The following is a 23,662-nucleotide window of genomic DNA, read 5'->3' on the forward strand; positions in this document are numbered from 1 at the left end:
ATCTGATCTCAACCCCCTTCCCATCTGATTTTTTTTTACAACGTTTGTCAAGATTCTCGTCGTCTCCTCTTCTCCTCCCCCGGGGATCGGGAGGGGGGTTGGAATTCTCGCTCGAGCTCCTCGTTCGTAATTAAGCATGCTTGTTTTTCCCGTTCTCATCGTCTGCGGTGCCCGAGAAGACGAGATCAGGCTCCTCCCTTTATCGGAGTTCGGAATGAATCGCCCTGTACATTTCGATCGACCGAAGAAATTATCGTGGAGATTAGAATATTATTTTCTTCTTCCCCCCGAGTACCGGATCAAGTTCCCAATACGGCGTTTCTTGGTGAAACCGTAACGTAGTGAATATAGTTCGGAGGTTTATCCGAATGCGAATGATTTTCGTAGACACGTGAAGAAAAATAGAGTACGAGAGATAAGGGATGAGAAATTGAAGTTTGAACCGTTCCGCTTATTTTATTTTTTGTTTTGTTTTTTTCTTTTTTTGTTCTGTTGTCTTTTTGAAAAGAAAACATCTGGGTTCGCGCTCCGGTGAGTCGTTTCTCTACAGAGAGCGTTCGATAGTTCCGTGGGGTTTGCATCCCGTTTTTAGTCGAATTTAAATGCAAGCCAGACATCCGTGGGAATGCCTGACGCTGTTTAGTAAACTTGAGCCTCCTTCGTTCTCACCGATATCGCCGCTAACGTAAATGGAGCAAAAAAAACGTACGGCACGAGAATTACTATCAGTAGCTCTTGGTGTATGTGTGCGTACAGCGCTTATGTAATACAAACTTCGACGTCGATGCAACGCACGAACGCGAAGAAAGAAGAAAGCAGTTTCGCGAAAATAGGTTTTTATTGTCATCGTTTACCCTCAGTCACCGGGATTACGACGATATCGGGGAAAATACCTTCGCACCCCTAGTTACAATTCCGAGCTTTTTTTTTTTTTTTTTTTTGTTACCTACGGAAAAATGTAACGGATCAAATGAAAATGAGAAGAACTTCATACGATTCGGATTAGAAAGATTCGTATTCAATTTTGTTTTTTGGAAAAACGTTGATAAGAAAAAAGAAAAAAGAAGTATTCTTCCGCTTTTTTATTCTCTTCCTTTTTCGTTTCAAGCCCATTTCGACCCCACGTCGTTCTTACGTTCTCTTCGATCTTGTCAAGCGACGTCGCGACGGAAACGCGAAGCGAATTTCAAGCGGCTTTAAAAAAGTAGGGAAGATATTAAGCAACGTCTATTGCCCGAATTCAAAGTTTTTCCTTCCCTTCCTTTTTTTATTTATTTTTTCTTTTCTCTCCTGCTTCTTCAACGCTCGTTTTCCTTCCTTCTATTTTTCAAAGACCGAATAATCCGCTACAAAAATGCGAATTTAATACGCGATATGATCAGATCTGCTACTACCGCGAACTTTGAGGCATCGTTCGACGTTTGAATTACAATTTTCCGTTCCCGACGAACTCGCTTGCCTCTGAAAATCTTTCGAATGTCGTAACCCCCCCGTCAATTTTTCCCCCACGCTTCGCGATCGCGGTTTTTCGGGAGACGCGCGCGCGGAAACGGAGTAGATAAATTTGATGAAATCGTTTGAATTTGAATTGTTTTTTTTTTTTTCTGCGGCTTCTTTTTTCCTTTTTTTTCGTCAAACCACATCGTCCTCACCGAGTGGAGGAAAATATTAAGTTTTCATGCGGTATAAACGCGTCTCGCGGCACACGGGGAAAAGCGAGAAGCGAAGCGGCAGGAGGGAATGGCTGCCAACACGTCGTCGTTGTTCAATTTCTATGCAGATTGGTATGAGCTGAGAGTATGAAATCGCTATCGTAGATATATATTGCGTCATCCGACTATTCAATGGTTACGAAATACGTGGCCGCCCCCGACCACCATCCCCCCTCTCTCTCCACCTATTTTCTAATCTTATTCTCATTTGCATTACACGAGCGATTCGTAATAAAAGTGTAATTTAATTTTTTTTCATTCTTTTATCAACCTTCGCGATTCTCGTCTCCTTTTCATCCTTCTGTCTTCCCCGCCTTTTTTCCCGATTTCTAGATTAGAAAATGAAAAAAGCTTCGCGACTTTTGATTACCCGTACACTCTGCGGTACGGAGAAAGAGAGAGAGAGAGAGTCGGTATTTTCTTAAGGATAATAATGAGAATAACCGCAAAAACGCGACCCTTTACCTGAACTACCCTAACCGTGTAACGGTGAAACGGTGGTTGCGGCTTTCGGAAATATTCGCCGCGTACATTCTTTTGAGTACGTGCATAAAAATTGTGTTAAAATTTTTTCATCGCAGGCAAATCGAGTTCGCGACGTATAAAACAATACAGACGGTGAATTTCCATGTCGTGAAGTTTCGCCGAAGAAAAAAAAGACCAGAATAAAGAGGCAACGGAATAACACAGCCGTAGTAATAAGTAAATTTGTCTGACGGAAAGTAAAAAAAAAAAAACAATGGAGACTATCAATAATTTGGTGATCGATCGACGACGACGATAATTTTCCGTCGCACGTCGATCCCTGCCGGCTGTCGAAACGTCGGTGATTTTTTTTCTTTCTCGTTCCGTTCAATTTTGATTCAGATCTTTTTGATTTTTTTTTTTCATCATCCGACCCGTCAGTCGCGGTAACATGTGAACGGGTATATAAAATGCGTTTGTTTCGTCGCTACAGCTGGAACGGTGTCAAAGCATCCTTGGCGTTGATTCAAACGTATCGCAAACGCGATATTGTCGGGGGTAGGTAGGTAGGTAGGTAGGTTACGTTACTCTTATCGTCGGGAAGCATCGCGAGCAATGCACCTCGAGTGTGTTTCCACGGTTCGATCGATCGTAGAGGAGGCGTAGGTTATTTCACCCGCGTGTTTGAAGAAAAAACAAAATAAAAAAAAAAAAACAAAAAAAAACAGTCGACGAATATCAAAAAACGGATTTTTTCTACTTACGATGCACCACGATGACGTCGATGGACATTCGTTGAGATGCATCTGGGCTGTGTAGTTTATGCAAGGAGTTATGCTGCCGACACCGTCGTTGTACTGACCGCATATGAAACAATTCAATCCCTGGGTTGTGCCTGCGAAGCAAAAAAGGAGATAATTAAAATTAAAATTCGAGGAAAATCGAACGATCGATTGATTCGGAGAGAGAGAGAAAAAAGTTTCCTCGACCAACAACGACAGTGACGAACGATCTGATTTCTTTTGACCTCCCACCCCGCGACGTATGTGGAGCGCGAAGGATTTTCCGCGGAGTAAAACCCCCTCGTGACCTAACGCGATATGTAAGAACATCAAATTTCCTGTAAATGGGGGTCCTTCCGCGCTGCCGTACTGTTCGCAAGTGATAACGTGTTGTGTTGTATGTGGAGGCACTCGTTCAAGAGGGTATTTCGCGAGGGGTCGGAGGTAGCCAGGGGTGTGTACTTGTACGTTACGAAGAAACGTCCGACGCGGTTTCCTCTCTCTTTGCTTCTCTTCGGTTTCGTACGGTCTGTTCGCGCTGTTCCAGAATCAAGTATATAGAAAAATTGCGGAACTGTCAGACGCCTTAGGTGATACCTGGATAGTAGTTTATGTACGCGGTGGTTATACCTATGTAACGAAATACATATAATAACGGAACTCGGGGAAAAATTGAAGAACACATACGGCGAAAAACTGCAGCTCTAAACTTTTTCACCCCGTATCTTTTACTTTTTGATTTTCTCATTTTCTTTCTCTGGTCACTCCATCTTTTTTCTTTTTTTTTTTTTTTTCTTTTTCTCGCCTCCCTCTCATTTCGAAGGTATTCGGTATCTACCGCACGTATCCGCGGACCTGTTATATTATTTTCTGAAAATGTGACGCTCTAAAAAACTGGTATAAAAGCACTCTCTTCAAAATGGCGGCGGTGGCTGTCTTGGGGCGTTGAAGAGTTTAAATTGACGGGCGACGAGGCGTGGGGAAGAGGGGTGGGATCGAAGTGGATTTGATCGGTGACTGTTGAAACGTGAAACAGAATTTTCCAGCTAACTAAACTTATCTCGAACCATCGGTCAAATAATCGAAGAGATCGGTTCTCTTTTCTTCGTTTCTCCTTTTTTTTTTTTTTTTTTCTCCCTATTTCTGCAGTTTTCAATATGTGGGAATGTGCCTTGTGGAGAAGTCGTGAATTAGTCGACCGGTTTCGGGCGGACATTTTTTGCTTCGATTCCGTTTTTTTGTTTTTCGTTTTCTTTTCGTTTTTTTTTCGTTTTTTTTTTTTTCGTCCGTTCGGACGGCGTTCGCGCTCAGACGGCGGGGGACACCAGAAACCCCAAAATCCCAGAAGTGTTAAAGGAATACCCGCGTGAACTTTTCGTTTCTTTAGACGCTAGCTGTCCAGATAAGCAAGAAACAACTTTTCCAATTTCCCAGAAATCGCTATACAGCTCAAAAGATCCGATAGGGAATAACCACCGCGCCACCGCCACCCACTGAACTTGAGGAAAACTCTTTTCTTTAATATCCCCGTCACTTGCATACAAACTCACTCCGACCTGTGTTCCGAGCTATTGTCATTTCACGTATTACCTGTTCATCCACACGATTTTTTGACGTCCTGCTTCGATTCTTTTTTTTTTTTTTTTTCATCCTTTGAACCGAAATTATCCCGTTGTACGAATTTTAATCGACGTTAACTCGAAGAAGATGGATGCCCCGTATTTCTTTGTCAAATTTTCTGAATTCACAAATCCTCTTCACCGCTGTCTAATTTTTTTTTTTTCTCTTTTTTCTTTCTTCGTTGGTTTCCAAGAGTCGGATAGTTTCGATCCCTCGGGAGTTCAGTACGAACTTCGGTCAAGCAATAAATAATATTGTCTCTGGAAATACGGTGATAATCGTCTACGTTATATAACTTGAAAAAAACATCTGGCTTTAAATCTCATTCTGAAAAGAGATAAAACTGTATAAGTTCGAGGGTATTAGATGATATATAAAAAAAAGTGTGTGAAAGGTGGTGATTTCGATATTAAAGTTGAGAGAAATATCTAGGTTACCTCGCGCGCACCACCGGGATGGGATATTATTTTATTTATTATCGATATTTCGGTAAGATCTGAACATCCACTCAACGGTCGACTCTCTCCTCTCCTCATTTTTCTCATATATAATAAATATAATTCCGATAATCCTCGTCGCAGTTTGTCACAAAAAAAAAACAGAAAAAAAAAAACTTCTCAATTCCCGGATAACGAATCCCCTCGTCCCAATTTCTTCTTCTCGCTCAAAATAACGCAATTAAAATCGTTGGGTATCGACGACCCGCGGCACTAGGGGTGTCACCGATCGACGCTTTTTATTTTACTTCGCGAAGAAAGAAAAAAAAAATTTCATACACGTAGCGATGAAAATTTTTCACTCTTCAAATGACGGAATATCTAATGTGTGCGCGTTGAACGACCCTCTTACTACGTCGCGTCGTTGCAGCGTGAGTGAAGAAAATGAAACGGGAAAGAAGGGTTGTCTTCTTCTGTTTTCTGTTTTCTTATAAAAAATACAAAAAGCAAATAAAGACCGGGGAGAAAAAAAAAAAACCAAGGGACTTCTTTTAGTCCGGACAATCAGTCAAGTCGACGAGGTAAAACTATTCTTGGAATGGACCGTAATAGGTATTCCGAGTCCGACTCTTGGATACGTGTAAAAAGATTCCGGAATAAAAACTCCTTCGGAATTCGTTTCTCTCCAGGAAGACGTTACTTTAAAACTACTTACCAGCCGGATCAGTACTTTAGAAAAAAGTGGAGAATAAAAAAAAAAAAAAAAAAAAAAAAAAAAAAACCCATGAAAAACTAATACCAACCCCTGTAGATTTTTTTATTTCTTCTTCACTCTTTTCTCTCGAACCAACCCAGTTCCCGTACACATACACCCGGTTTATGGGAAAACCACGTAGGTATAAAAGTGAATTGCGGAAACGTAATCCAGCTGCAAAGATCGCGATAGGTCCGAGCTGAGGGTTTTTTTTTTTTTTTTTTTTTTTATATATATTGCTTTTATTTTATTTTATTCAAGAAAAAAAAAATAATGGAAGAAAGGAAACTTCGGGTATATAAATTTCACGAAAGTAGAAACTGGGTGAGATAAATCCATAAGCCTATCGGATATCGGATTATTTTCATCAATCCAATTACCGGGGATGGATAACGTGTTTGAATTCAACGCGGTACACCCTATCCAAATGGGGGAGGGTAATTAATACTTACGCGCCAGTTATACCGATCAAAGTATTTTCACGAGAACTTTGGACCGTGATATGGATTCATACGGTGAGAGAGAATGAGGTCGTCAGATGTGAAACGAGATGTGACACGGTTCGAATGACAATTTTTCGTCTCGTCGGATCTCCTCCGTTTTCTTATCGTTTTTTTGTTCCTTCTATTTTACTTCGTTTGAAAAAGGACGAAAAAATATATCGGAATTTTAGTACACTACAGTTGCAGTTGCAGTTATCGCAACGTAGGTGAGTTGAAAACTTTCCACACCTCCCCCCTCTCCCGCCCCCCTTTATTTTCTTGTTGTAATGGGAATGCAATTTCTATTTCTCTCCAGATTTTTGAAAGCTTTTCCTCCCATCACCCCTCCACCGGGAATCAAGGAACAAAAAGTCCTTCTATAGCGTGTCCAATAACCGCGCGTTGTACCGTATTATATATTTTTCCAAAGAGTCTAAGAATTTTCTCTCCTGTTCTATACAATATAATAGTTCAGTTTGTAGATAAAAAAAACAAAAAAAAACAAAAAATGAAGAGAAAAATGAAGAAAAAGAAAAAATTGAGGTACTACTGTCGTCCCCGTTTCGTTTTATTATTATTGTAAAAGCGAGGGGGGGGGGGGGGGGGTTGAAAATTTGTATTCTCTAGAAGGAACTTTTCAATTTTCACAATTTTGTTTCCTAACTGAATCAATCCATTACACAGCTGTAAACCCAATCAGTAACAGGCGTAGTATGTAGGTACCTCCCAGTTTTGTGAAGGCCGACGGGTTTTCCTTTTTTTTTTTTCAAACTTTCCTTCATTTTTCTGGGTTTTCGATTTTAATTTACTTTGTATTGTTTTCCATTCGGAAAACTTCACCCCTTTTTTTTTCGACTTTGTTTCTTTTTTCTAACCGATGCGACGTCCTCGAGATTTGCAGAAAAATCAAAATCGCGATACTCATTTCATTTTCGGTCTTTGGAGCGAGAGTGGTTGAAAAAAAAAATTTTCACCACCAGCGACTTATTTACTACAACTTTCAATTTTCATCGACGGAAAAAAAGCTCGAGCAACAGTTTCGCGTTATTCTTAAGAGAAAAGTTTTGACGTCTGAAAGTAAGACTATTAGCGGATGCTTTAAGGAGAAAACTCGGGATAAAGGTTCTTCCTTCCCTCCTTTATCTCCCTCTGGTCTTCTCCCCTTTTTTTTTTTGTTTTTTTAGTTTCATGTAGATTTTTGTACACTCCGTGTATTCATGTTCGTTACCACACTCGCCCACCGTTTCAACCCGAAGGGTTAGCTAATTGCAAGTAATGCATGGGGTCGTTATCCGGGTCGTGTACTTTTCTGTATCGATTTATTTAGATGGAACGAACGAGATAGACTGTAAGAGTCACTTAATCTCTCTCCTTCGTCTCCGACGTTGTTTTTTTTTTTTTTTCTTTTTTTTTTTTCTTTTTCTCTCGGTTTTCTCCTCTACTTTTTTCGTCTTTTTCCTTTTTCATCGAATCGGTTAACTGTTGCCCATCTTTTAGACCTCGAAGGCGCGGTAAAGCCTGTTTTTGGTTAAAAGCCTCTCGCAGTCGGGGATACACGACCCTCCGAAACGGGACACACCGCTCCATTTATTATTCACAATAATAGATTAAACCCCGCAAAAAGGTTTGGTGTACGTCCTGCGAAGGGTGTCTCAAAACTGAATGCAAAAATTTTTGGGGCTGACGAGAGGGGCAGAGCTTACCGAATTCACCCACGTATAACACGTGTGGTGAAGTAACGTGAATTTTTACCGGACATTTAAAGTCGAAATTGACATCAAACACATGCACTGCACCTTCTCTCCTTTTTTGAGTTTCCTTTTTTTTCTTCAGTAATTTCCGACCAAATTGTGTAACGACTGGACGAAATATTTTCCGAATCGAATTCCGTGAGAAAAAAAATTAGCAGAAATTTTCCCCGATTACAAAAGTTACCGAACTTTGAACATAACGTGAACGAAATAGGTGAAAATCAAACTTTTGGGATCAGGAATGAAAAAACGTAATAATTTCTATCCCAGGCCGTTCGCGAGACGTGTTTTTACTCTGAAAATTTCTGAAAATGTGTAGGAAAAAAAAAAAAAAGAAAGAATTTATGGAAAAGAACTGTAATTGATATAAATGTACATCCTGTTCGAGGGCGGAGTTATTTATGACTGTACTAAAAAATGACAGTTTGTCAGTCAGTCGGCATAATACCAGCTCGAATCAATACGTATGTGCGGGATACCTATGTGCACGTAAAAAAAAAAAAAATCGATGCAAAAAATACAACCATCGTAAAAATTCTCTGAGCCCTTGGTGTTTCCCAAGATAAATATAGGTATATATAACGTATTAGTACGAAGGGTGGTTTTATACATTTTTATTTTTTTTTCTTCTCTTTTCAACGCATAAAGCAGGCTAACCAATTCGCATATATACTGCACACAGTACACCGTTATAAAAAGTAACAGAATTCATTTCCATTCCCATTTTGTCTTTTTCTAGTTTTTTTTTTTTTTTTATTTTTCTCATCCTTTCATCCCTCATTTAAAACCTGGGGATCAACGGACCACGGAAATTTTTAAGCACATCTAGCTCTAGGGTGGAAAATTGTGCCCGGTTTACTCGCTTCGTTTCTCCAGTTTTTTTTTTTATACACCCACTCAAAAATTAAACGAAGAAAAAAAAACAAAAAACAGAGAGAGTGTCGAAAAAAAATGTTATAAAAATTACGCGTCGTTCTCGTCTTCCAAAAAACAAAATAATAATAAGAATAACAACAATAATTATAATAATAATAATGGTAATGAGAAAAGGGAGAGGGTGAGAAAAAAGACGAGGAAAAGAAAACGAACACCCCTTTTCACCTCTCGTTGTTTATGGCGTCATTTCACGGGCAGCTACCCTCGTCTCTGTAACCCTACAGAATTTTTACCTTATATAGGTATATAGGTAACATGAACCATCGCCGGAACACGCAAGTTTTTTTCTTTCACATCAAAGCAGCGCGCGGAATTTTTCTTATATTATACCGATTATAAATTTTTTTTTTCCCTTTTTGGTTTTCTCCACGTTTCTTTTGCGGGTGATTTCATTTCATCGAACGACCGCACACGTTCGCCTACCCTTGTTAATAAAACTGACGAGTTTTTCCGTCATTCTCATACGAGGGCGGTTTTTTTTTTGAAATGACGGACATTTTGTTCCACGTTTTTACTCTCTGTGAGAAAACTGTGTTTCAGTTTTTCGAAATCTGTGCGGGGAAATATGAACGACACGAAACACTCCTTCTCCGTTATTTCGACTCTTATTCTCTGCTCTCCCTCCATTTTTTTTTCCATTTCACCCTCGCTTCTTTCGAGGGTGTTCGATGCGAAACATTGTCAGCGAGATATGTGCGAAGTTCGGTGTTACACCGTGCATAGTACAGCGGCATCCGTTGAAAATGGTGGTTACGTTATCGGGGGTACGTAGATGCAAAACTGCACAGGTATACACACACGCGAAAGGAAACTCCGAGGCATGACGGGAAATAATGAGGCAGGTAATTAGCTGGCTAAGCATTTCCTGCAACGCTGATACATACGTAGCTCGAAAGAAAAAGAAAAAAAAGAAAAGAGAAAAAAAAAGAAACGAAAAAATGGAGAGAAGAGAAAAGTAGGCACCCTTCCAGGCGCCGCTGTTCTCGACGACGGAGTGACTGGAAAGACAAGAAGAAGCGAAAGCTGAGGCAAAAGTAGCAGACGTTAGAGCTCGCGGTTCGGCAACGGCTGCTCCCTGAATAAAGTGAGAGAAGAGAGAGAGACGGGAGGGAAAAAAAAAATATAAAATCGCAAGGCCGAGAGTCCGTCCGACATTCGCCGACAGTCGTGTCTAATCTGCATCTTACCCCCCGAGGCGATGTGTGAATAGTCTACTTCCACCTTCACCGCCTCTTCTCTTTTTTTCCTTCTTCCTCATCCTCGTCGTCGTCGTCGTCATCGTCGTCATCTCTTTCTCTATCTTTTTTCTCTTCATGTTTTTTTTCTTGTTTCTAATTTTTCTCTATTTATTTCTCTTTTGTAAATCGTCGTGTTGAGATTCTTTCTTTTTTTATCCACTCCTCGTCGCGGTCCCCGTCCTCGCCATCGTCATACGGCGACGTCGTAGCCCCAGGGTGTTTAATGCAGCGATGTTACAGTTACATACGGTTTTTTGAAAGGAGTAATACAGGTGTACGCTAAAATGCGAATGTACACGTGCGATACATCTGCTCCATTTTTCTTTTACCTTTTTCTCTTTTTTTTATTTCGTTCGCAAAAAGACGTCAGTCATATACATACGAGTCTGACGAAGCAATCGAACGTTTCGGAGTAGGTGAATTATCGTACAATGTACACGTGAAAGGGTAGCCCGGGCACTCGAGTTCCTACTCGAACTTTGGTAAAGATCCGTACAGCTGACATTTTAGCATCGAACAGCCACTTGGTGGGCCTCGAAACTAAATGAGAAGAAAAAGATAAAAAAAAAAAACAGGAGGATGAAGAACTAACAATAATTGAGGGTGGGCAAAAATTTTCTTTATTTCTTCTTTTTTACCACCGACACTTGTTAAATACGCTAAGTACGAGGGATCAAAGGTAAAAACCTGAATATCGAGTGCTACCGCTAACCAATATACGTGTAATAAAAAATCGTACCTGACAAACGACGTGTTTCGGCTGTGAGTAGAGATCACGTATCGTACGGGTTGTGGGGGGGAGTGGTCGTCGAACGAAAGAAAAGAAACGAAGAAAAATGAACTGCTGATTTTCGAATTTTTATTCAAGGAAATTAGAATCGACTACATTTTTCTTCGTTTCGCTCTAACCCGATGCAGAGATTGGGTCGAAAAAGTTTTTGCAACGATGTTCACGAGATTCGAGAGAATAAATTGTTTTTCCCGCAGATGATTGATTTTCTTTTTTTGACGATCCAGAGTTTTTTTTTTCACAACGAACAAACGAACGTACGATTTTCCGATATTTTCGCGTTCGCAGGATTTTGACACGAAAATATAAAACGAGAACAAAAAAAAAAAAGAATTGAAACAGAGAAAAAGCTTCGGCGGACAATGAAAGAAAAGGGGAAACACAATTCGTTACGTTACGATATTCGCAAAAGAGGTTGATATGGGTAGCCCCTACTCGCAATGGTTGAGGTAATTAATTTTGCATTACCCGGTACGGTACGTGTATTTATTTACCCATAGTATTGCGGGTATTTATTTGAGATCCGCGGCTACGAAGTTTCCATACATTGCACGTACAAATGAATACGTATATATATATATATATATATATATTTGTTGCCGTATATACGCATAGAATTATTACATGCATAACGCTATGGGGAGATGAAATATCTGGTACACGGTCGAGTCGAGACGAAAATTCATCGTTCGAGCTTCGGGCCGTCCGCGTCGCCCGCGTTTCTGCCTTTGAGGTGGAGAAACTGCTTATCTCAGTTCCTGAATTGAGCTGCGAATCAAACCGACTATGTACCTCATAAATAAATACACGTGCGCGATTCAGACGTGTAATATGTATGTATAAAGCTGATGTACGGTTATGAAATACCTGCACAATACATAGGTGTACATAATATATATGTGAATTCGAAGCCACGTGAACACACGTGTTCCGATTTCGCGGCTACATACGTACACGTAGTTTATACATAAGTGTATGTACGAGGAATAGGTGTGTATGTATATGTATACAGCACACGTCATGTAACATAAGATTCGGGAAACCGGGGATAGCTTCCCGGGGAGAACCACCGCGAGTCTAAATTCTATGTATTTATGTGCCAAGCATGACGAGAATCTTGCGGTGTAACTCGACATTGCGGGATCCGGTATTTACCTGTACTACGTATATGCATACATATATATATACATACATAAATACGTGCTTCCGTACATACGTAAAGCTGTACATATGAATATATATGTAATACATGGCAATACGGGTATTAATATCCATCCTCGGAAGTTACAACGTCTGTCCCCGGAACTGTGCGCGTGTGTTCGGAATCGGTGTCTCGAAACTCACGTGACACGTCGATTAATATATCCCTCTCCGTTAGGGAAAAAAAAAAAAAACAAAAAACAAAAACAACAACAAATGTCGACGGAAAAAAATGGAATCTGAAAATTAATTAGCTCGTTGAGATATGTTATTTCGGACGAAGAATGAAATGAAAAAAAAAAAAAAAAAATTCGAAGCAAATACACGAGGCAGCTGCTTTCGCGTCAGTCGGCGCAAAATCTCACCGCGTACACGCCGGGGTACTCTCTATAGAGAGAAAGAGAGCTTTTTATGTATATATATATATTATACGGGGAATATTCAGAAATTCATGCAGTGAAAAATGTCACTTTACGCTATCGTCAGGAGTTAAGCTGGGAATTTAAAGCACGCGACGTGGCTGACAGTAGCGCGTGAGAAATAGCATTTGAAATTTTCAGAAGTGTTAGGCGCGCTTCTTCTATACCATTTTTATTTTTACCATACTACTTCTTTTTTTTTTTATTTTTTTTTTATCCTCTTCCTCTCTTTTTGTCTCTCGTCAGTTTTTCCCAGCTCGTCGAAGCGCGGCTTTCCATACGTACCGCGGACACATTTTTTTTTTTTCTTCTTTATCCGATCCACAAAAAATTACCATTACCATTAATACAGATATACAACGTTGATCGCGATGATTTCCAAAATTACCAAAGGCGGTCCACCGATGTGAATCTTTTTATTTATTTTTTTTTTTATTCAACTTCTGAACGACCTCAGAGTTCGGGGGATGAGATTTGGTACGCGGGGGTTGGGGGTAACGAGAGAAATCGTTGGAGATAACTAACCTATGCCAACCCGACCTATATGGACGGTTAGTTTTGGAAAGCCGTCGGACTCGGGTCATCCGGTTCATTTGAACGACAGGGTAAAGTAAAGTGCAGTGACCGACTCAGCGTGAAGAGAGAGAGCGAGAGCTTCTATATATGTATATACACACCTGTACAGGGAATGAAATAAAAGGGAAGGGTAGGTAGGTAGTAGAGAAAAAAAAAAAAAATGCAAAAAAATTTTCGAAGGTGGCAGATGGGGGGGGGGGGGGGGGGGGGGGGATTAGGATAGGGAGATGAAAACTGTGCAAACTGACCCAGATTGCACAGTGCTATGGCGCTACGGTGCACCGGAATCTCTCAGGTCCCTGACGCCGAGTATAAATTCAACTGGGAAGAGGAATATGGTGATTTCTTGAGTTTATATATGCATTATCGTCACTACTATGTACCGAAGTTATACATACACATATATATATTACGTATACGTATGTAACTCGCGCGCATATATAGGGATACGTAGTACATAAGGTGCCTCGAAAATTCATGACGCAATGCCCGAGGTACGAACCTTCACCCTCGTCCTCTTCGGGATCGAGTTTGAAAATCGAGAGGACGATCTCTCCGGTTCGAACGTTAACCGGCGCGTTCGATTGTCAAAAAAAATTATCGAATCACCGCTGAAATTATTCGCGACCAAAGTTAACGCACGGTTGCAACGGGATTTCGCTGTGGGTTTATTCCTGTACAGTTTGTTGCTACGTATCGTCGCGATTTCCTACATTGTTAGGCAAAAGTGACATCGTACGTACGTCCCGAACATCCGGACACAAAACGTTTGAATTTTTCATATCTAATCCACTTAACGACGGTATCGCGTGAAACGTGCACCAAGTTTTGTACGTACTACCTACTAGTAGTGGGACATCGAGCCTCGACAACGTCGTCGTTAATCTTAATCCCCGCGTCTCTCGTGGTCTGAATAAACTATAACACGGCCCAACTTTACCGAATCTACACGAATGTGTATACGTTACACCGAATATGGACCACATATCGGGGTATACACCCACGTTACCGCAGAGAGAAATCCGCGGACACTGCCGAAGTGGAAGGAAAAGAAAAATTCTTCCAACGGGGGGAGATTAGCCCTTTACGGATCCCCGAACTCAACGTTTTAAGCTCTGTAATCCATAAAACGGTCGATGTTCGTCGGGGGGGGGGGGGGGGGGGGGGGGGGGGGGTTGGTTTTCACCGCGAATGAAACATTCGTGGGGAAAAGTTTGACACCGACGTTGCCTACGGAATCTAGAGTAAACGTACGAGCTTGATACGTATTTTACCTACACGCAGCGAAGTTCGCCGGATAATTACGGTTTAATTACTCATGCTCAATTTAGACCCGAATCAATTTACCGCGATTATAGAGATTCGGTAGCGCGCGCGCATTTTTTTTTTTTTTCTTTTTTGTTTAATTCAATTCGAAAGCTGGCGGGACAAAAATAAATAAAATTGCGGATGGATGGATGAAAAATGGGTGAGAAAGCGGGTGTGCGCGAGGTAAGAAATTCGGGTCTAGTCTACGGGGAATTTGTCGTGCATTCGTGCACGTTGCCCGAACGGGTTTAATTAAGCGCTTCGGTAGTACAACAACTGAATTATCCAATTACCACTCGTGAACGCGCGTCTCTTTGCAACGAAAGGGTGCCGGAGATGGAACGAACCTTATTACCGTGTACATACCATACCGGTGGCTATACGTATATAAGCGGGGAGGGATTCTCTTCTGCGAAATGTCTGGCTTCGATATTTACATTGAGCTTTGAAATAACCGCCTTCCATTAAGGAGATTAACATAATTATCGTTCCATATGACGCGGATTTAACTAATCATATTAGTTTGACGGAGAGCCGGAGAAGAAGACCCTTTCGCGCGATTTACCGCGCGCGTGTGTCTATGAGAGCGATCGACGAAAAAGCACCGTTTCAAAAAAGCAAAAATTTCGTCCCCTTTTTTTGACTTCGCTCGGTTTCGAGGGATACGCCACGTCGTGCGCGCGGCTTCTTCCCGTCTCTTAGTTTTCGATCCGTTAACAACGCGTGCTGTGTCCGATCGCCTCGATCTTTTGGACGGTGAATCGATGGCCACCTCCGAATCGGCGAAAAATTTTTCAGCTGCATCGGACTTTCGCGCATTTTACGATTATATATCGGACCCGGCGCGCAATCGATTTAACGCAATTCGCGATGACCTCGCGCGCACGCCGGCGATTCTGCGTCGAAATTCTCCGTAGCGAAACCGAGGAGCACGACGACGACGTTAGCTTACCGAAATTTCTCGCTGCCCGGAAACCCGATTCCCCGGATGATCGACGGAATCCGCGACGATTTACAAAAATTTCGCAAATCGCCCGTTAACGCGCGCGTAAGTCGTAGCGATATTAACGCGCGGTGTATGAGGTTGTTATATACGATTTGGCATTTTAGCGTCGTTTCGAAATCCTTAGTTAAGCTCGAAAGCGCAAGGGCATAATTATAAGCCGGGCAAACAAGCGAGTTGGCTTCAAGAGGGGGGGCAGGGGGGAAAAAGCTCAACCAACTAGAGCCGCGCCGTCTGAACTCAAATCTGCAACAAAAGTGGAACGGGGATTCTACTTCGTTTTTTATCTTACTTTTTTTCTCCTATCTTTTGTCACAGAGAGAGAAAAGCTATAAGTATTCATTACGAAGGGAAATACCTTCGTACATACAGCTGCTTTATGTACAAAAGTTCGAAAAGGTCGTACATATTCCAGCCAAATAGTTGACGTACTATATACACACGTACACATGATACGCCAGTTTTCCTCGGGCTACCAAAGAGCATCCATCATTTTCTTTTTTTCTTGTTTTTGTTTTTTTTTTTTTCTCTTACTTCACAAAAGATTGCTCGAGGTTAGTGAAAAACGAGCTTTCGATGCCGTGAGTTTTTTTTTTTCTTTCTCTTTTCCTGTTTTTTTTTTTTACCAGGTCATACCTCGTCCAACTGCATCTGTAAGGGAAGGGGCGGGGCGGGGGTGGATACGAAAAAAATCAAATTTAACACGTCGTGGAAGGTTTTTTTTGCAAACGGAATTAATTTCTTTTTTTTTACATCACACCGTCGCTATCTCGATAGGCCCACTTTTCCGGAGCTTGTATTTTTTTTTTTTTTTCCTACTTTATTTTCTGTTTACGTTGTTTTTTTTTTTTTTTATTTTTTATTCTTTATTTTGTTTTTTCCTTTTTTTTGTCATCATCCTTTGTCATTACGCGAACAATGCCTACTTTGGTCGGACGATGAGAAGAGAGAGGAGGGGGGATGGGGATGAGAAGAAGGAATGAGGAAAGAGAGGGGAGAGAGAGAGAGAGAAAAAGGAGGAAGGGAAAAAATGACGAAAACTGGGAAAGAGCAAGCTTTACACGTATAAAGGGTGTTGTTTTTCAAATGGGATTGAAATACGACGACGAGGTGACGGCAGTGGAACGAAACCAAAACAGTATTCCGTCTTCTTACAAAAGTTGTTTTTGTTTACCGCCGCGGTATACTCGTCGGACGACAGAGGGATGAAAATGAAGAGAGGAAAAAAAAAAGGAGAAAATCGGAGACTGAGAAAGAACAAGGGAGGAGGGTGACGCGTTGTCCCGTTGAGTCGTAACGGAGGCGTGGAAACGAGCGAAGAACAAAGAAAGAGAAAAATAGAAAACGAACGCAAGGACGTAAGGTAAAAGCGAAAAACGTCGGAGCTTACGGATCAGCGAATGAAGGAGAGGACAGGGAAAACTAGAGATACACCCCCCATGGAACGAGACGGGGACGGAACCAGGGTGGTAAAATAGTGTAAGAAAGGAGCAACTGAGCGAGCAAGTTTGTCGAAAGCTGCTTACGTGTGTGCTTATGGGAGAGCTGGAGAAAATAGCGAGGTAGGAACGCCGCACACCTTTTGGCTTTTTCGAAGGGAACTGGAAGAGGGAAAATTCGTCTGGGTTTGGGTCTGTGCCTGACATGTTTGAAATATTATCTACCGCCAACCTGCCGTAAACTTAACTCCTCGGCGCGCTAGTAGTCGAATACGTCTCATGCAGATGAGTGCGAACCAGATGAGCGTAAAGATTGCAAAAACGTTTATAACCGCGTCTCTCTCTCTCTCTTTTTCTTGTCGGAACTTGAAAATTTTACCAAAGTTTTGCATACGTACGTAACGTACGCAAGGAGCTTGAAAAAACACCGCGAATTTTTACCCTCGCCACGTTATTTTGTCCCGCATAATGTAACTGAAACCCTTCGCTCGCGAACGCGAAGAAATAATATGCGACGTTCCGCACAAAACGGAAACAGAAGGGAAAAGCTCCCGAGATTTTGCGATTTTCTTTGAAAAAAAAAAAAAAAAATCTTTCGCCTCCGTACCTCGTTCGGATAAGTTACCGAGCAAAATTAGTTGTTTGATCAGCTTCCAATTTTCAAGCACGATCTTTCTGTGATTACTTACCCCTTCATTCCTGAAAATTAGATATGCCTACCGCGAAAAAGCTGAGGTCTCTTGGTCGAGCTACTTTTTTTTTTTCTCTCTCCTCGCTCGATTCTTGCAATCGGTATTACGGACGACGAAGTTTTTTGCGTACCTCGCGAACTCGGAACAAGGTTTTTCTTCAATTTAACAACATTGTCGAATCTTTTTTTTTTTAATTTTTTTTTCCCCACGCGAAATCCGACTCACCGATAGTTCGCAATATTCTGGCTTTTACCGGTGGTTTTTTTTTTTCTTCTATTTTTCGACTTTTTTTCCCTAAAAAATTTGAGCACACGTATTATATATATGTACCTACGTATATTTACTACGTGTGTACGAATACCTACGTAACACTCGCGAGCGAGAAAAGCAGGTGGTTTGCCTAACAATGACGCGCTCCACCCGGGCGAACGAGCTTCCAAGGGCTCTGCGAGAAAAAGAAAAGGCGTCTAGAGGATGAACTCTGCACACACTTGCCCTGAAAAGCACGCCCCTACGTTACGTGGCCGTATTCCTAGATGGGTATAATATATGTATGAACGGTACGTGTACAATACCAGGTGGGTTATGTATATTCAGCCCACCGTAAACGAGGCGACAAAATACGTGAAACTCAAAATGATACGCGATATTCTTCTGGCTGGCAGAGACAACTACGATTCTCTCTCTATCTAGACTCGTACATAAATTCGTGTGCATTATACGAGATGAGGGAAGGAACTTGAATACACTTCACCCCACCCCCTCTCCCCCTCCCCCAACCCCCCCCAAGCTTACTTTACTTCGACCTGAGAACGAACGAAATAATACGCGGCAGGTGTGAAGAAAAGCTCCGTTGAATCCCATAGAGGTATTTCGATGTTCTCGCGTTCTCGATCGGTAAATTAGCGATAGCTTTTTCGGTTTAATAGATAGATCAATTCGACTTCTAGATTTGGATTCCTGAGATCAAATTACATGAGAATAGCACATAAAATCCAATTAGAAAAAATGTTGATTTTTTACCTAAAAATGAAAAAAACTTCGAGGGTTCAAACCCCTTCGGAAAATTTTCAAATTTTAGGCAAATTTTTTTATTCTTTAAAATTGATTGAATGACACTTTTTTAATGTATTTTGACCTCAGGAACACGAATCCGTTGGTCAAATTGAGCTACGATTTTTTTTCATTCAGATATATCTCATTTTTTATGCTCCAGAAAGCGAAAAATTGGGGATTTTTCAATCATTTCAATCGATGTAGAACAATTCAGTGCATTAATGTGGATAATTCCATTTCACGTAGATCCCGTAAGTTTCATATCAATCCGAAATTTTTCCTTCCCAATTCAGCAGAAGATTTGTAGATCATTTTTCTCCCAGCACAATTTGTGAACAATAATTCGAAAGAGGGATTTGTCGTTGTGCGAGGGGTTAGACTTCAGCAATAAAAATCAAAATACAAAGTACGTCGCGCATAAAAGGCACGAGGTAAATTTAGAGCATCGAAGTCTCTCGCGCTGCGCGATGTAGAATGAGAAAGCGTGATAAACAGTGTAGAGAATTGCTTGTGTAGCTCCTCCGTATATCATGTCGAGTACGGTATTATCCCTTCCAGTGTATTATTCTTTCGTGACTTTCCGTCGTTGCGGAAGAACAGAAACGCCGGCGACGACGACGACGACCACCCTCTTCTCTTCCGTCTTTCGGTATGTTCTCTCCATTTATTCTCATTCTTACTTTTTCCGCCCCCCCCCCCCTTCCCCTGATTCCTCCCTTATTTTCGTTTCACTTTGGCCCCCGTCCTCTCCACCCCGATGTCGCACGAATTTCGCCTCGTCTACATACGTATGTACCTACGCGTGTACATAAATCACCGGATAAAACCTCGCAGACGGAATAACTAAAATTTCCCCACACACAATAATTTATATCCTTCGCCAATAAACGCCGCGAGAAGAACTCAAACAAGAACAATATCCCCCCCTCCCCTCCCTCCCCGTGTGTTATACACACCAGAAATTATCGCGGGCAACGGACAACGCTGCACTGAATTATAGGCGGTAACCGCGAGGCGTTTCTATCGCATGACTTTATCTAACGAACCTCGTCCCAAGTTTAATTAAAGGCAACTGAATATTTATACACGATTAACAAACCTTTAATTAATCATTCGTCATAAAACAATGCCGGGATTCCTTAACTAGTTAACGACAAATTAAGGCCCCCTCACTCCACCCCGCCACGTTCTCTACTCTACACCATAATTATACAATTAGGTTTAACTTACAATTAGAAGAAAAAGCAATGAAACGATGTTTCGAAATGGGGTATTGTTCTGTGTGGGCCCAATTTTAAAAATAGCTCGTATAAAACGCGTGCTGTCACGATCTCTTTCTTTTTCGTGCTTTTCGCACTATACGAGATTGTGGGGTGGTGCAGTAGTTGGAAAAGTTTGCGCGGTTTTTTTATTGAAAAGAGCTTGACGCCTCGGGAACGCGAAAAAAGAAAAAAAAGAAACAGAAAGAAAAAAAGAAAGAAGTTATTAGTGAAAGAAGAAGCTACGGTAGTGCGCGCACTTATATTCAAAAGCGATGTTGAAGATGCTTTTTTTCCCATTCCCCCTATTTTTTTTGTTTTTTTGTCAATTTACAAAAAGCAAACAGAAATCTTTACACACCCGGTGCTCAAATTATTCAGCATTCCGCGGGTCAAGGTTCACGTTTTACGGCACATAATGCGGAAATATTATTTCACGCGACTCCTTAAGTTTTCTTACATTTTTCTTGGTGATTTTATTTTTTTTTTTCTTTTTATCTTTCTCTCGAGTTTCATGTTACGGGATCTACTATTCCCGTAAGGGAGTGAGCACACACACTTGTGCAATATTAATTTAACTGCAGCGAGAAAATTTCGAAAAAATTCACCGGGAAACTAGGGGTGTAAGGTACGTGAAATGAAAATTAGTTCGTTCCGAAGGGATTTCGTTACGACTCAAGACGGATGTGCTTTTTTCGATTCGAAATGATACAGTTGTTCGTTTTCCCGAGTGATGAGATATTTTTATCTTTCTCTTTGTGTCTACTTTTCTTCTCGTTGAAACGAATTCGACGTTATCATACCCAAAAAGAACACGATTACCCACGCTTCGGAAATTTCTTTTTACCACGTGATAAAATAATTTTTCATCGTAAATTGTCACGAACTTTTTTTTTGTACCGGCTAAATTTTTACCTCGAAGTAATTTCTCGTTTAATTTCGGTTAAACAGCGACGCTGAGAATTTCGTGAGCGAAAAGCTTTATTCGTGTATACCTACACGAGCAGCGTGCTTTGATCTACTTGCAATGAACATTTGTCTCCGCGTAATATGAAACGACGCCGCGTGAACCGCGGCGTGTAAACGATTGCTTATTTTTTTTTATTTAACAAGTTTTTCGCACGTCACGACCGTCGAATGTAGGGGAAGAAAAAAAAAAAAAAAAAAAGTGAAACGAAAAAAAGGCTCAGGCAATTTCACGCACGAAACGTATAAGATTGCGTACCACGGGGAGGATGAATAATTTTTACGTAGTATCTACCGGAAAAAAGCTGGAAAACAAATTTTCGAAAAAAGAACCAAATATCCAGTTCGCGGTGCGCACGAATCGAATTTTTTTCGGGGAAAAAAAAAAAAGATTCTTTCGGGTCGGTTGGAAGCGAATCGAAAAATTTCGGGATTTCGAATCGTTCGATCCAGACGCGACATATCATAACTCCGATGCATTTTGCCCGAAGCTTTAATATCGGAGAGCGAAATAAAAGCGCGCTCTTTGATTTCGTTCATTTCTGTAGAAACGGGCGAATGGCGTCAGTCCATTTTTGTCTGTTTGAAATTTGTCTTTCCCTTTGTTTCTCTCTCTCTCTCTCTCTCGTCGTCGCTGTTCAAAAATTCAAATCGAACACCGGAAAAGGATTCTGAAAAGCTTGAGAACGGTTTGGGGAATCGCGCGATGAAAAAAAAAATAAATAAATAAAGTAAAAAGAAAATCGCCGCGTTGAGCGAAAAATTCGCAGATCTATTCGTACTTATATCTTGACTTTGGTCCGATTCCTCGGGGGGTTTGAACTGCGAAATTGGAAGCAATAAACGCCCGTCTCGATAATCCCGTCTGCAGACATGTCGAAATCCGATAAGAGAACATCTACAGGATATAACGGGCACACGTGTACATAACGTTCGATGTAAGGTAGGTGGTTAGCAGCATTGGGTCAGGGTTACCTATTGGATTTTAGGTTTGTTAAGTTCAGGTTGGGCTGTTGGACTAAGTGTACCGTTGGATAGCGATAATTAATGACTAGTGTGGGGCCCACGGTTACTACCGATTTAACGCGTACCTACATCGGACTCGACATCTGCTGCCCTCCAATGCGTTTCACATTTGTCGTACACGTACGCCCGCAAGACGTACAAGGTACCTACGAATATATAAGCGAGCATTAACCTGATTTTAAACGTCCCCTAAATCCCCCAGCTGAAACTCCATCAATTCACGTGGAATTATCCTGTACCAACGATTCCCACCGTTGTTTCGTTAAGGGTAAGATGGAAAAAAAAAAGTGCAGCAAGGAAAAAATCCCTCTCAAATGAATGAATTTTTGAAATTTTCGTCTCAAAATCTCGATTACCCCCTTCGAAACGCGATGGGAATCTATATTCACAGTTTTCGTTGATAGAAAAGAAATTTTCGCAATCCAAAAACGATGAAAAGAATTGCGCCAACTTTCGTTAGTGCAAGTTTGACGGATGAAAATTTTTAAGAATTTTTTTTTTCTATCATCAACGGTGTTTAATGTTGTGTGGAAAATTTATCGGGTAAAATTCTCGACAATTTTCGCGCGACCGGGTTATATGTGGGCGGAAAAAAAATTGTCGTGATTAAATGTCATTAGAAAGCAAAAAAAAACAACAAAAAAAAGGAAAAGGAAAGAAAGAAAAATGTGCCGTACAAACGTTGGGATATTACTAACAATATAATAATAATAATTTTTTTCGTTATCGCGTGTACGCTTTGTTGTAAAACTTTCAAAGTAATGTGTGCAGTAATATGTGTATAAAGCAGTTCACGTTAGCTGCAGAATATTAATTAGTGTTTATAAGTTTTTCGAATATCGCGGGCAGATTAATTAATTAAAAATTAAAAGGTTCGCGTTCGCATGCAGGCGAGAGGATAGGGTCGTACAGTACCGTGAACCATACACGCCATAAGTATGCGAATGAAAAAAAAATAAAAATAAAAATAAAAAATACATAAAAAGCGAAAAATGAATTGAACGTCAATTTTACTACCTCTGTACGGACGCATACTAGTCAAAAGTAGTGGAAAATCCACTCGCTTTGATATTACGACAGCCAATTCGGAATGCAGTGCTGTATTTATTTATTTTTTTTTTCGTTTCTTCGCTTGACAGAAACTTCTCGTTTTCTCCGTCGGGATTGATTCGTAGGGTCCTCGGTTTTTCTTTTTCTAATTTCGGGGTTTTTTCCGTTGGGTATATTTTTTTTTTTTTTTATCTTTCCTGCAGGGTCTTCCGATTTTCTCATTCTCTCTTCTTTTTCCCCTCGATGGACGTTACACACGTATTAATTCATGCATCTAGGCATCACGCCAGCTTATCAGTCATAGATTTTCGAATCTCAGCTGCCAACGCGATTTATACATCCGTGTATGGGGCATTCCATGCCAAATCGTTTCATAACAGTCCGTATCCTATTTTTCATAATCCTAATCTACGTTTCTTCTCCTTTTTTGAACTCAATTTGACATTGAAAGAGAAGAGAACATTTTTTCTGCAAAAATTGTACGTAGATTTTCGTCGTAAAAATTTTCTCAAAAACTTTATCATCGGAACAACGAAATCAGAGGTCGTACGATGACCGAAATTTGTACGTAACGGGCGATTGGGAGTACCAGAGAAGAGGAATAAAAAGAATATAAAAGAACTCTGCAGCATTAGGACCACAATAAGATTCTAATGAATTCCGATAATGCGCAATTCCCTTATGACTATGTGTTTTCAACC

At 40.8% G+C, this 23,662-nt stretch overlaps 1 protein-coding gene across 2 annotated transcripts in view; it reads right to left on the minus strand.

Moving 5' to 3' along the window:
* Positions 1–23,662, minus strand: part of LOC105682879 (lymphocyte antigen 6G) — a 50,456-nt gene that overhangs the window by 24,267 nt on the left and 2,527 nt on the right. For both annotated transcript variants that reach the window (XM_048657952.1, XM_048657953.1), the window contains exon 3: positions 2,942–3,072. In XM_048657952.1, coding sequence (XP_048513909.1) covers positions 2,942–3,072 — 131 coding nt within the window. The remainder of the gene's footprint in view (positions 1–2,941; positions 3,073–23,662) is intronic.

The sequence above is a fragment of the Athalia rosae genome, chromosome 7 (genome assembly GCF_917208135.1).
Source record: "Athalia rosae chromosome 7, iyAthRosa1.1, whole genome shotgun sequence".
Lineage (NCBI taxonomy): Eukaryota > Metazoa > Arthropoda > Insecta > Hymenoptera > Athaliidae > Athalia > Athalia rosae.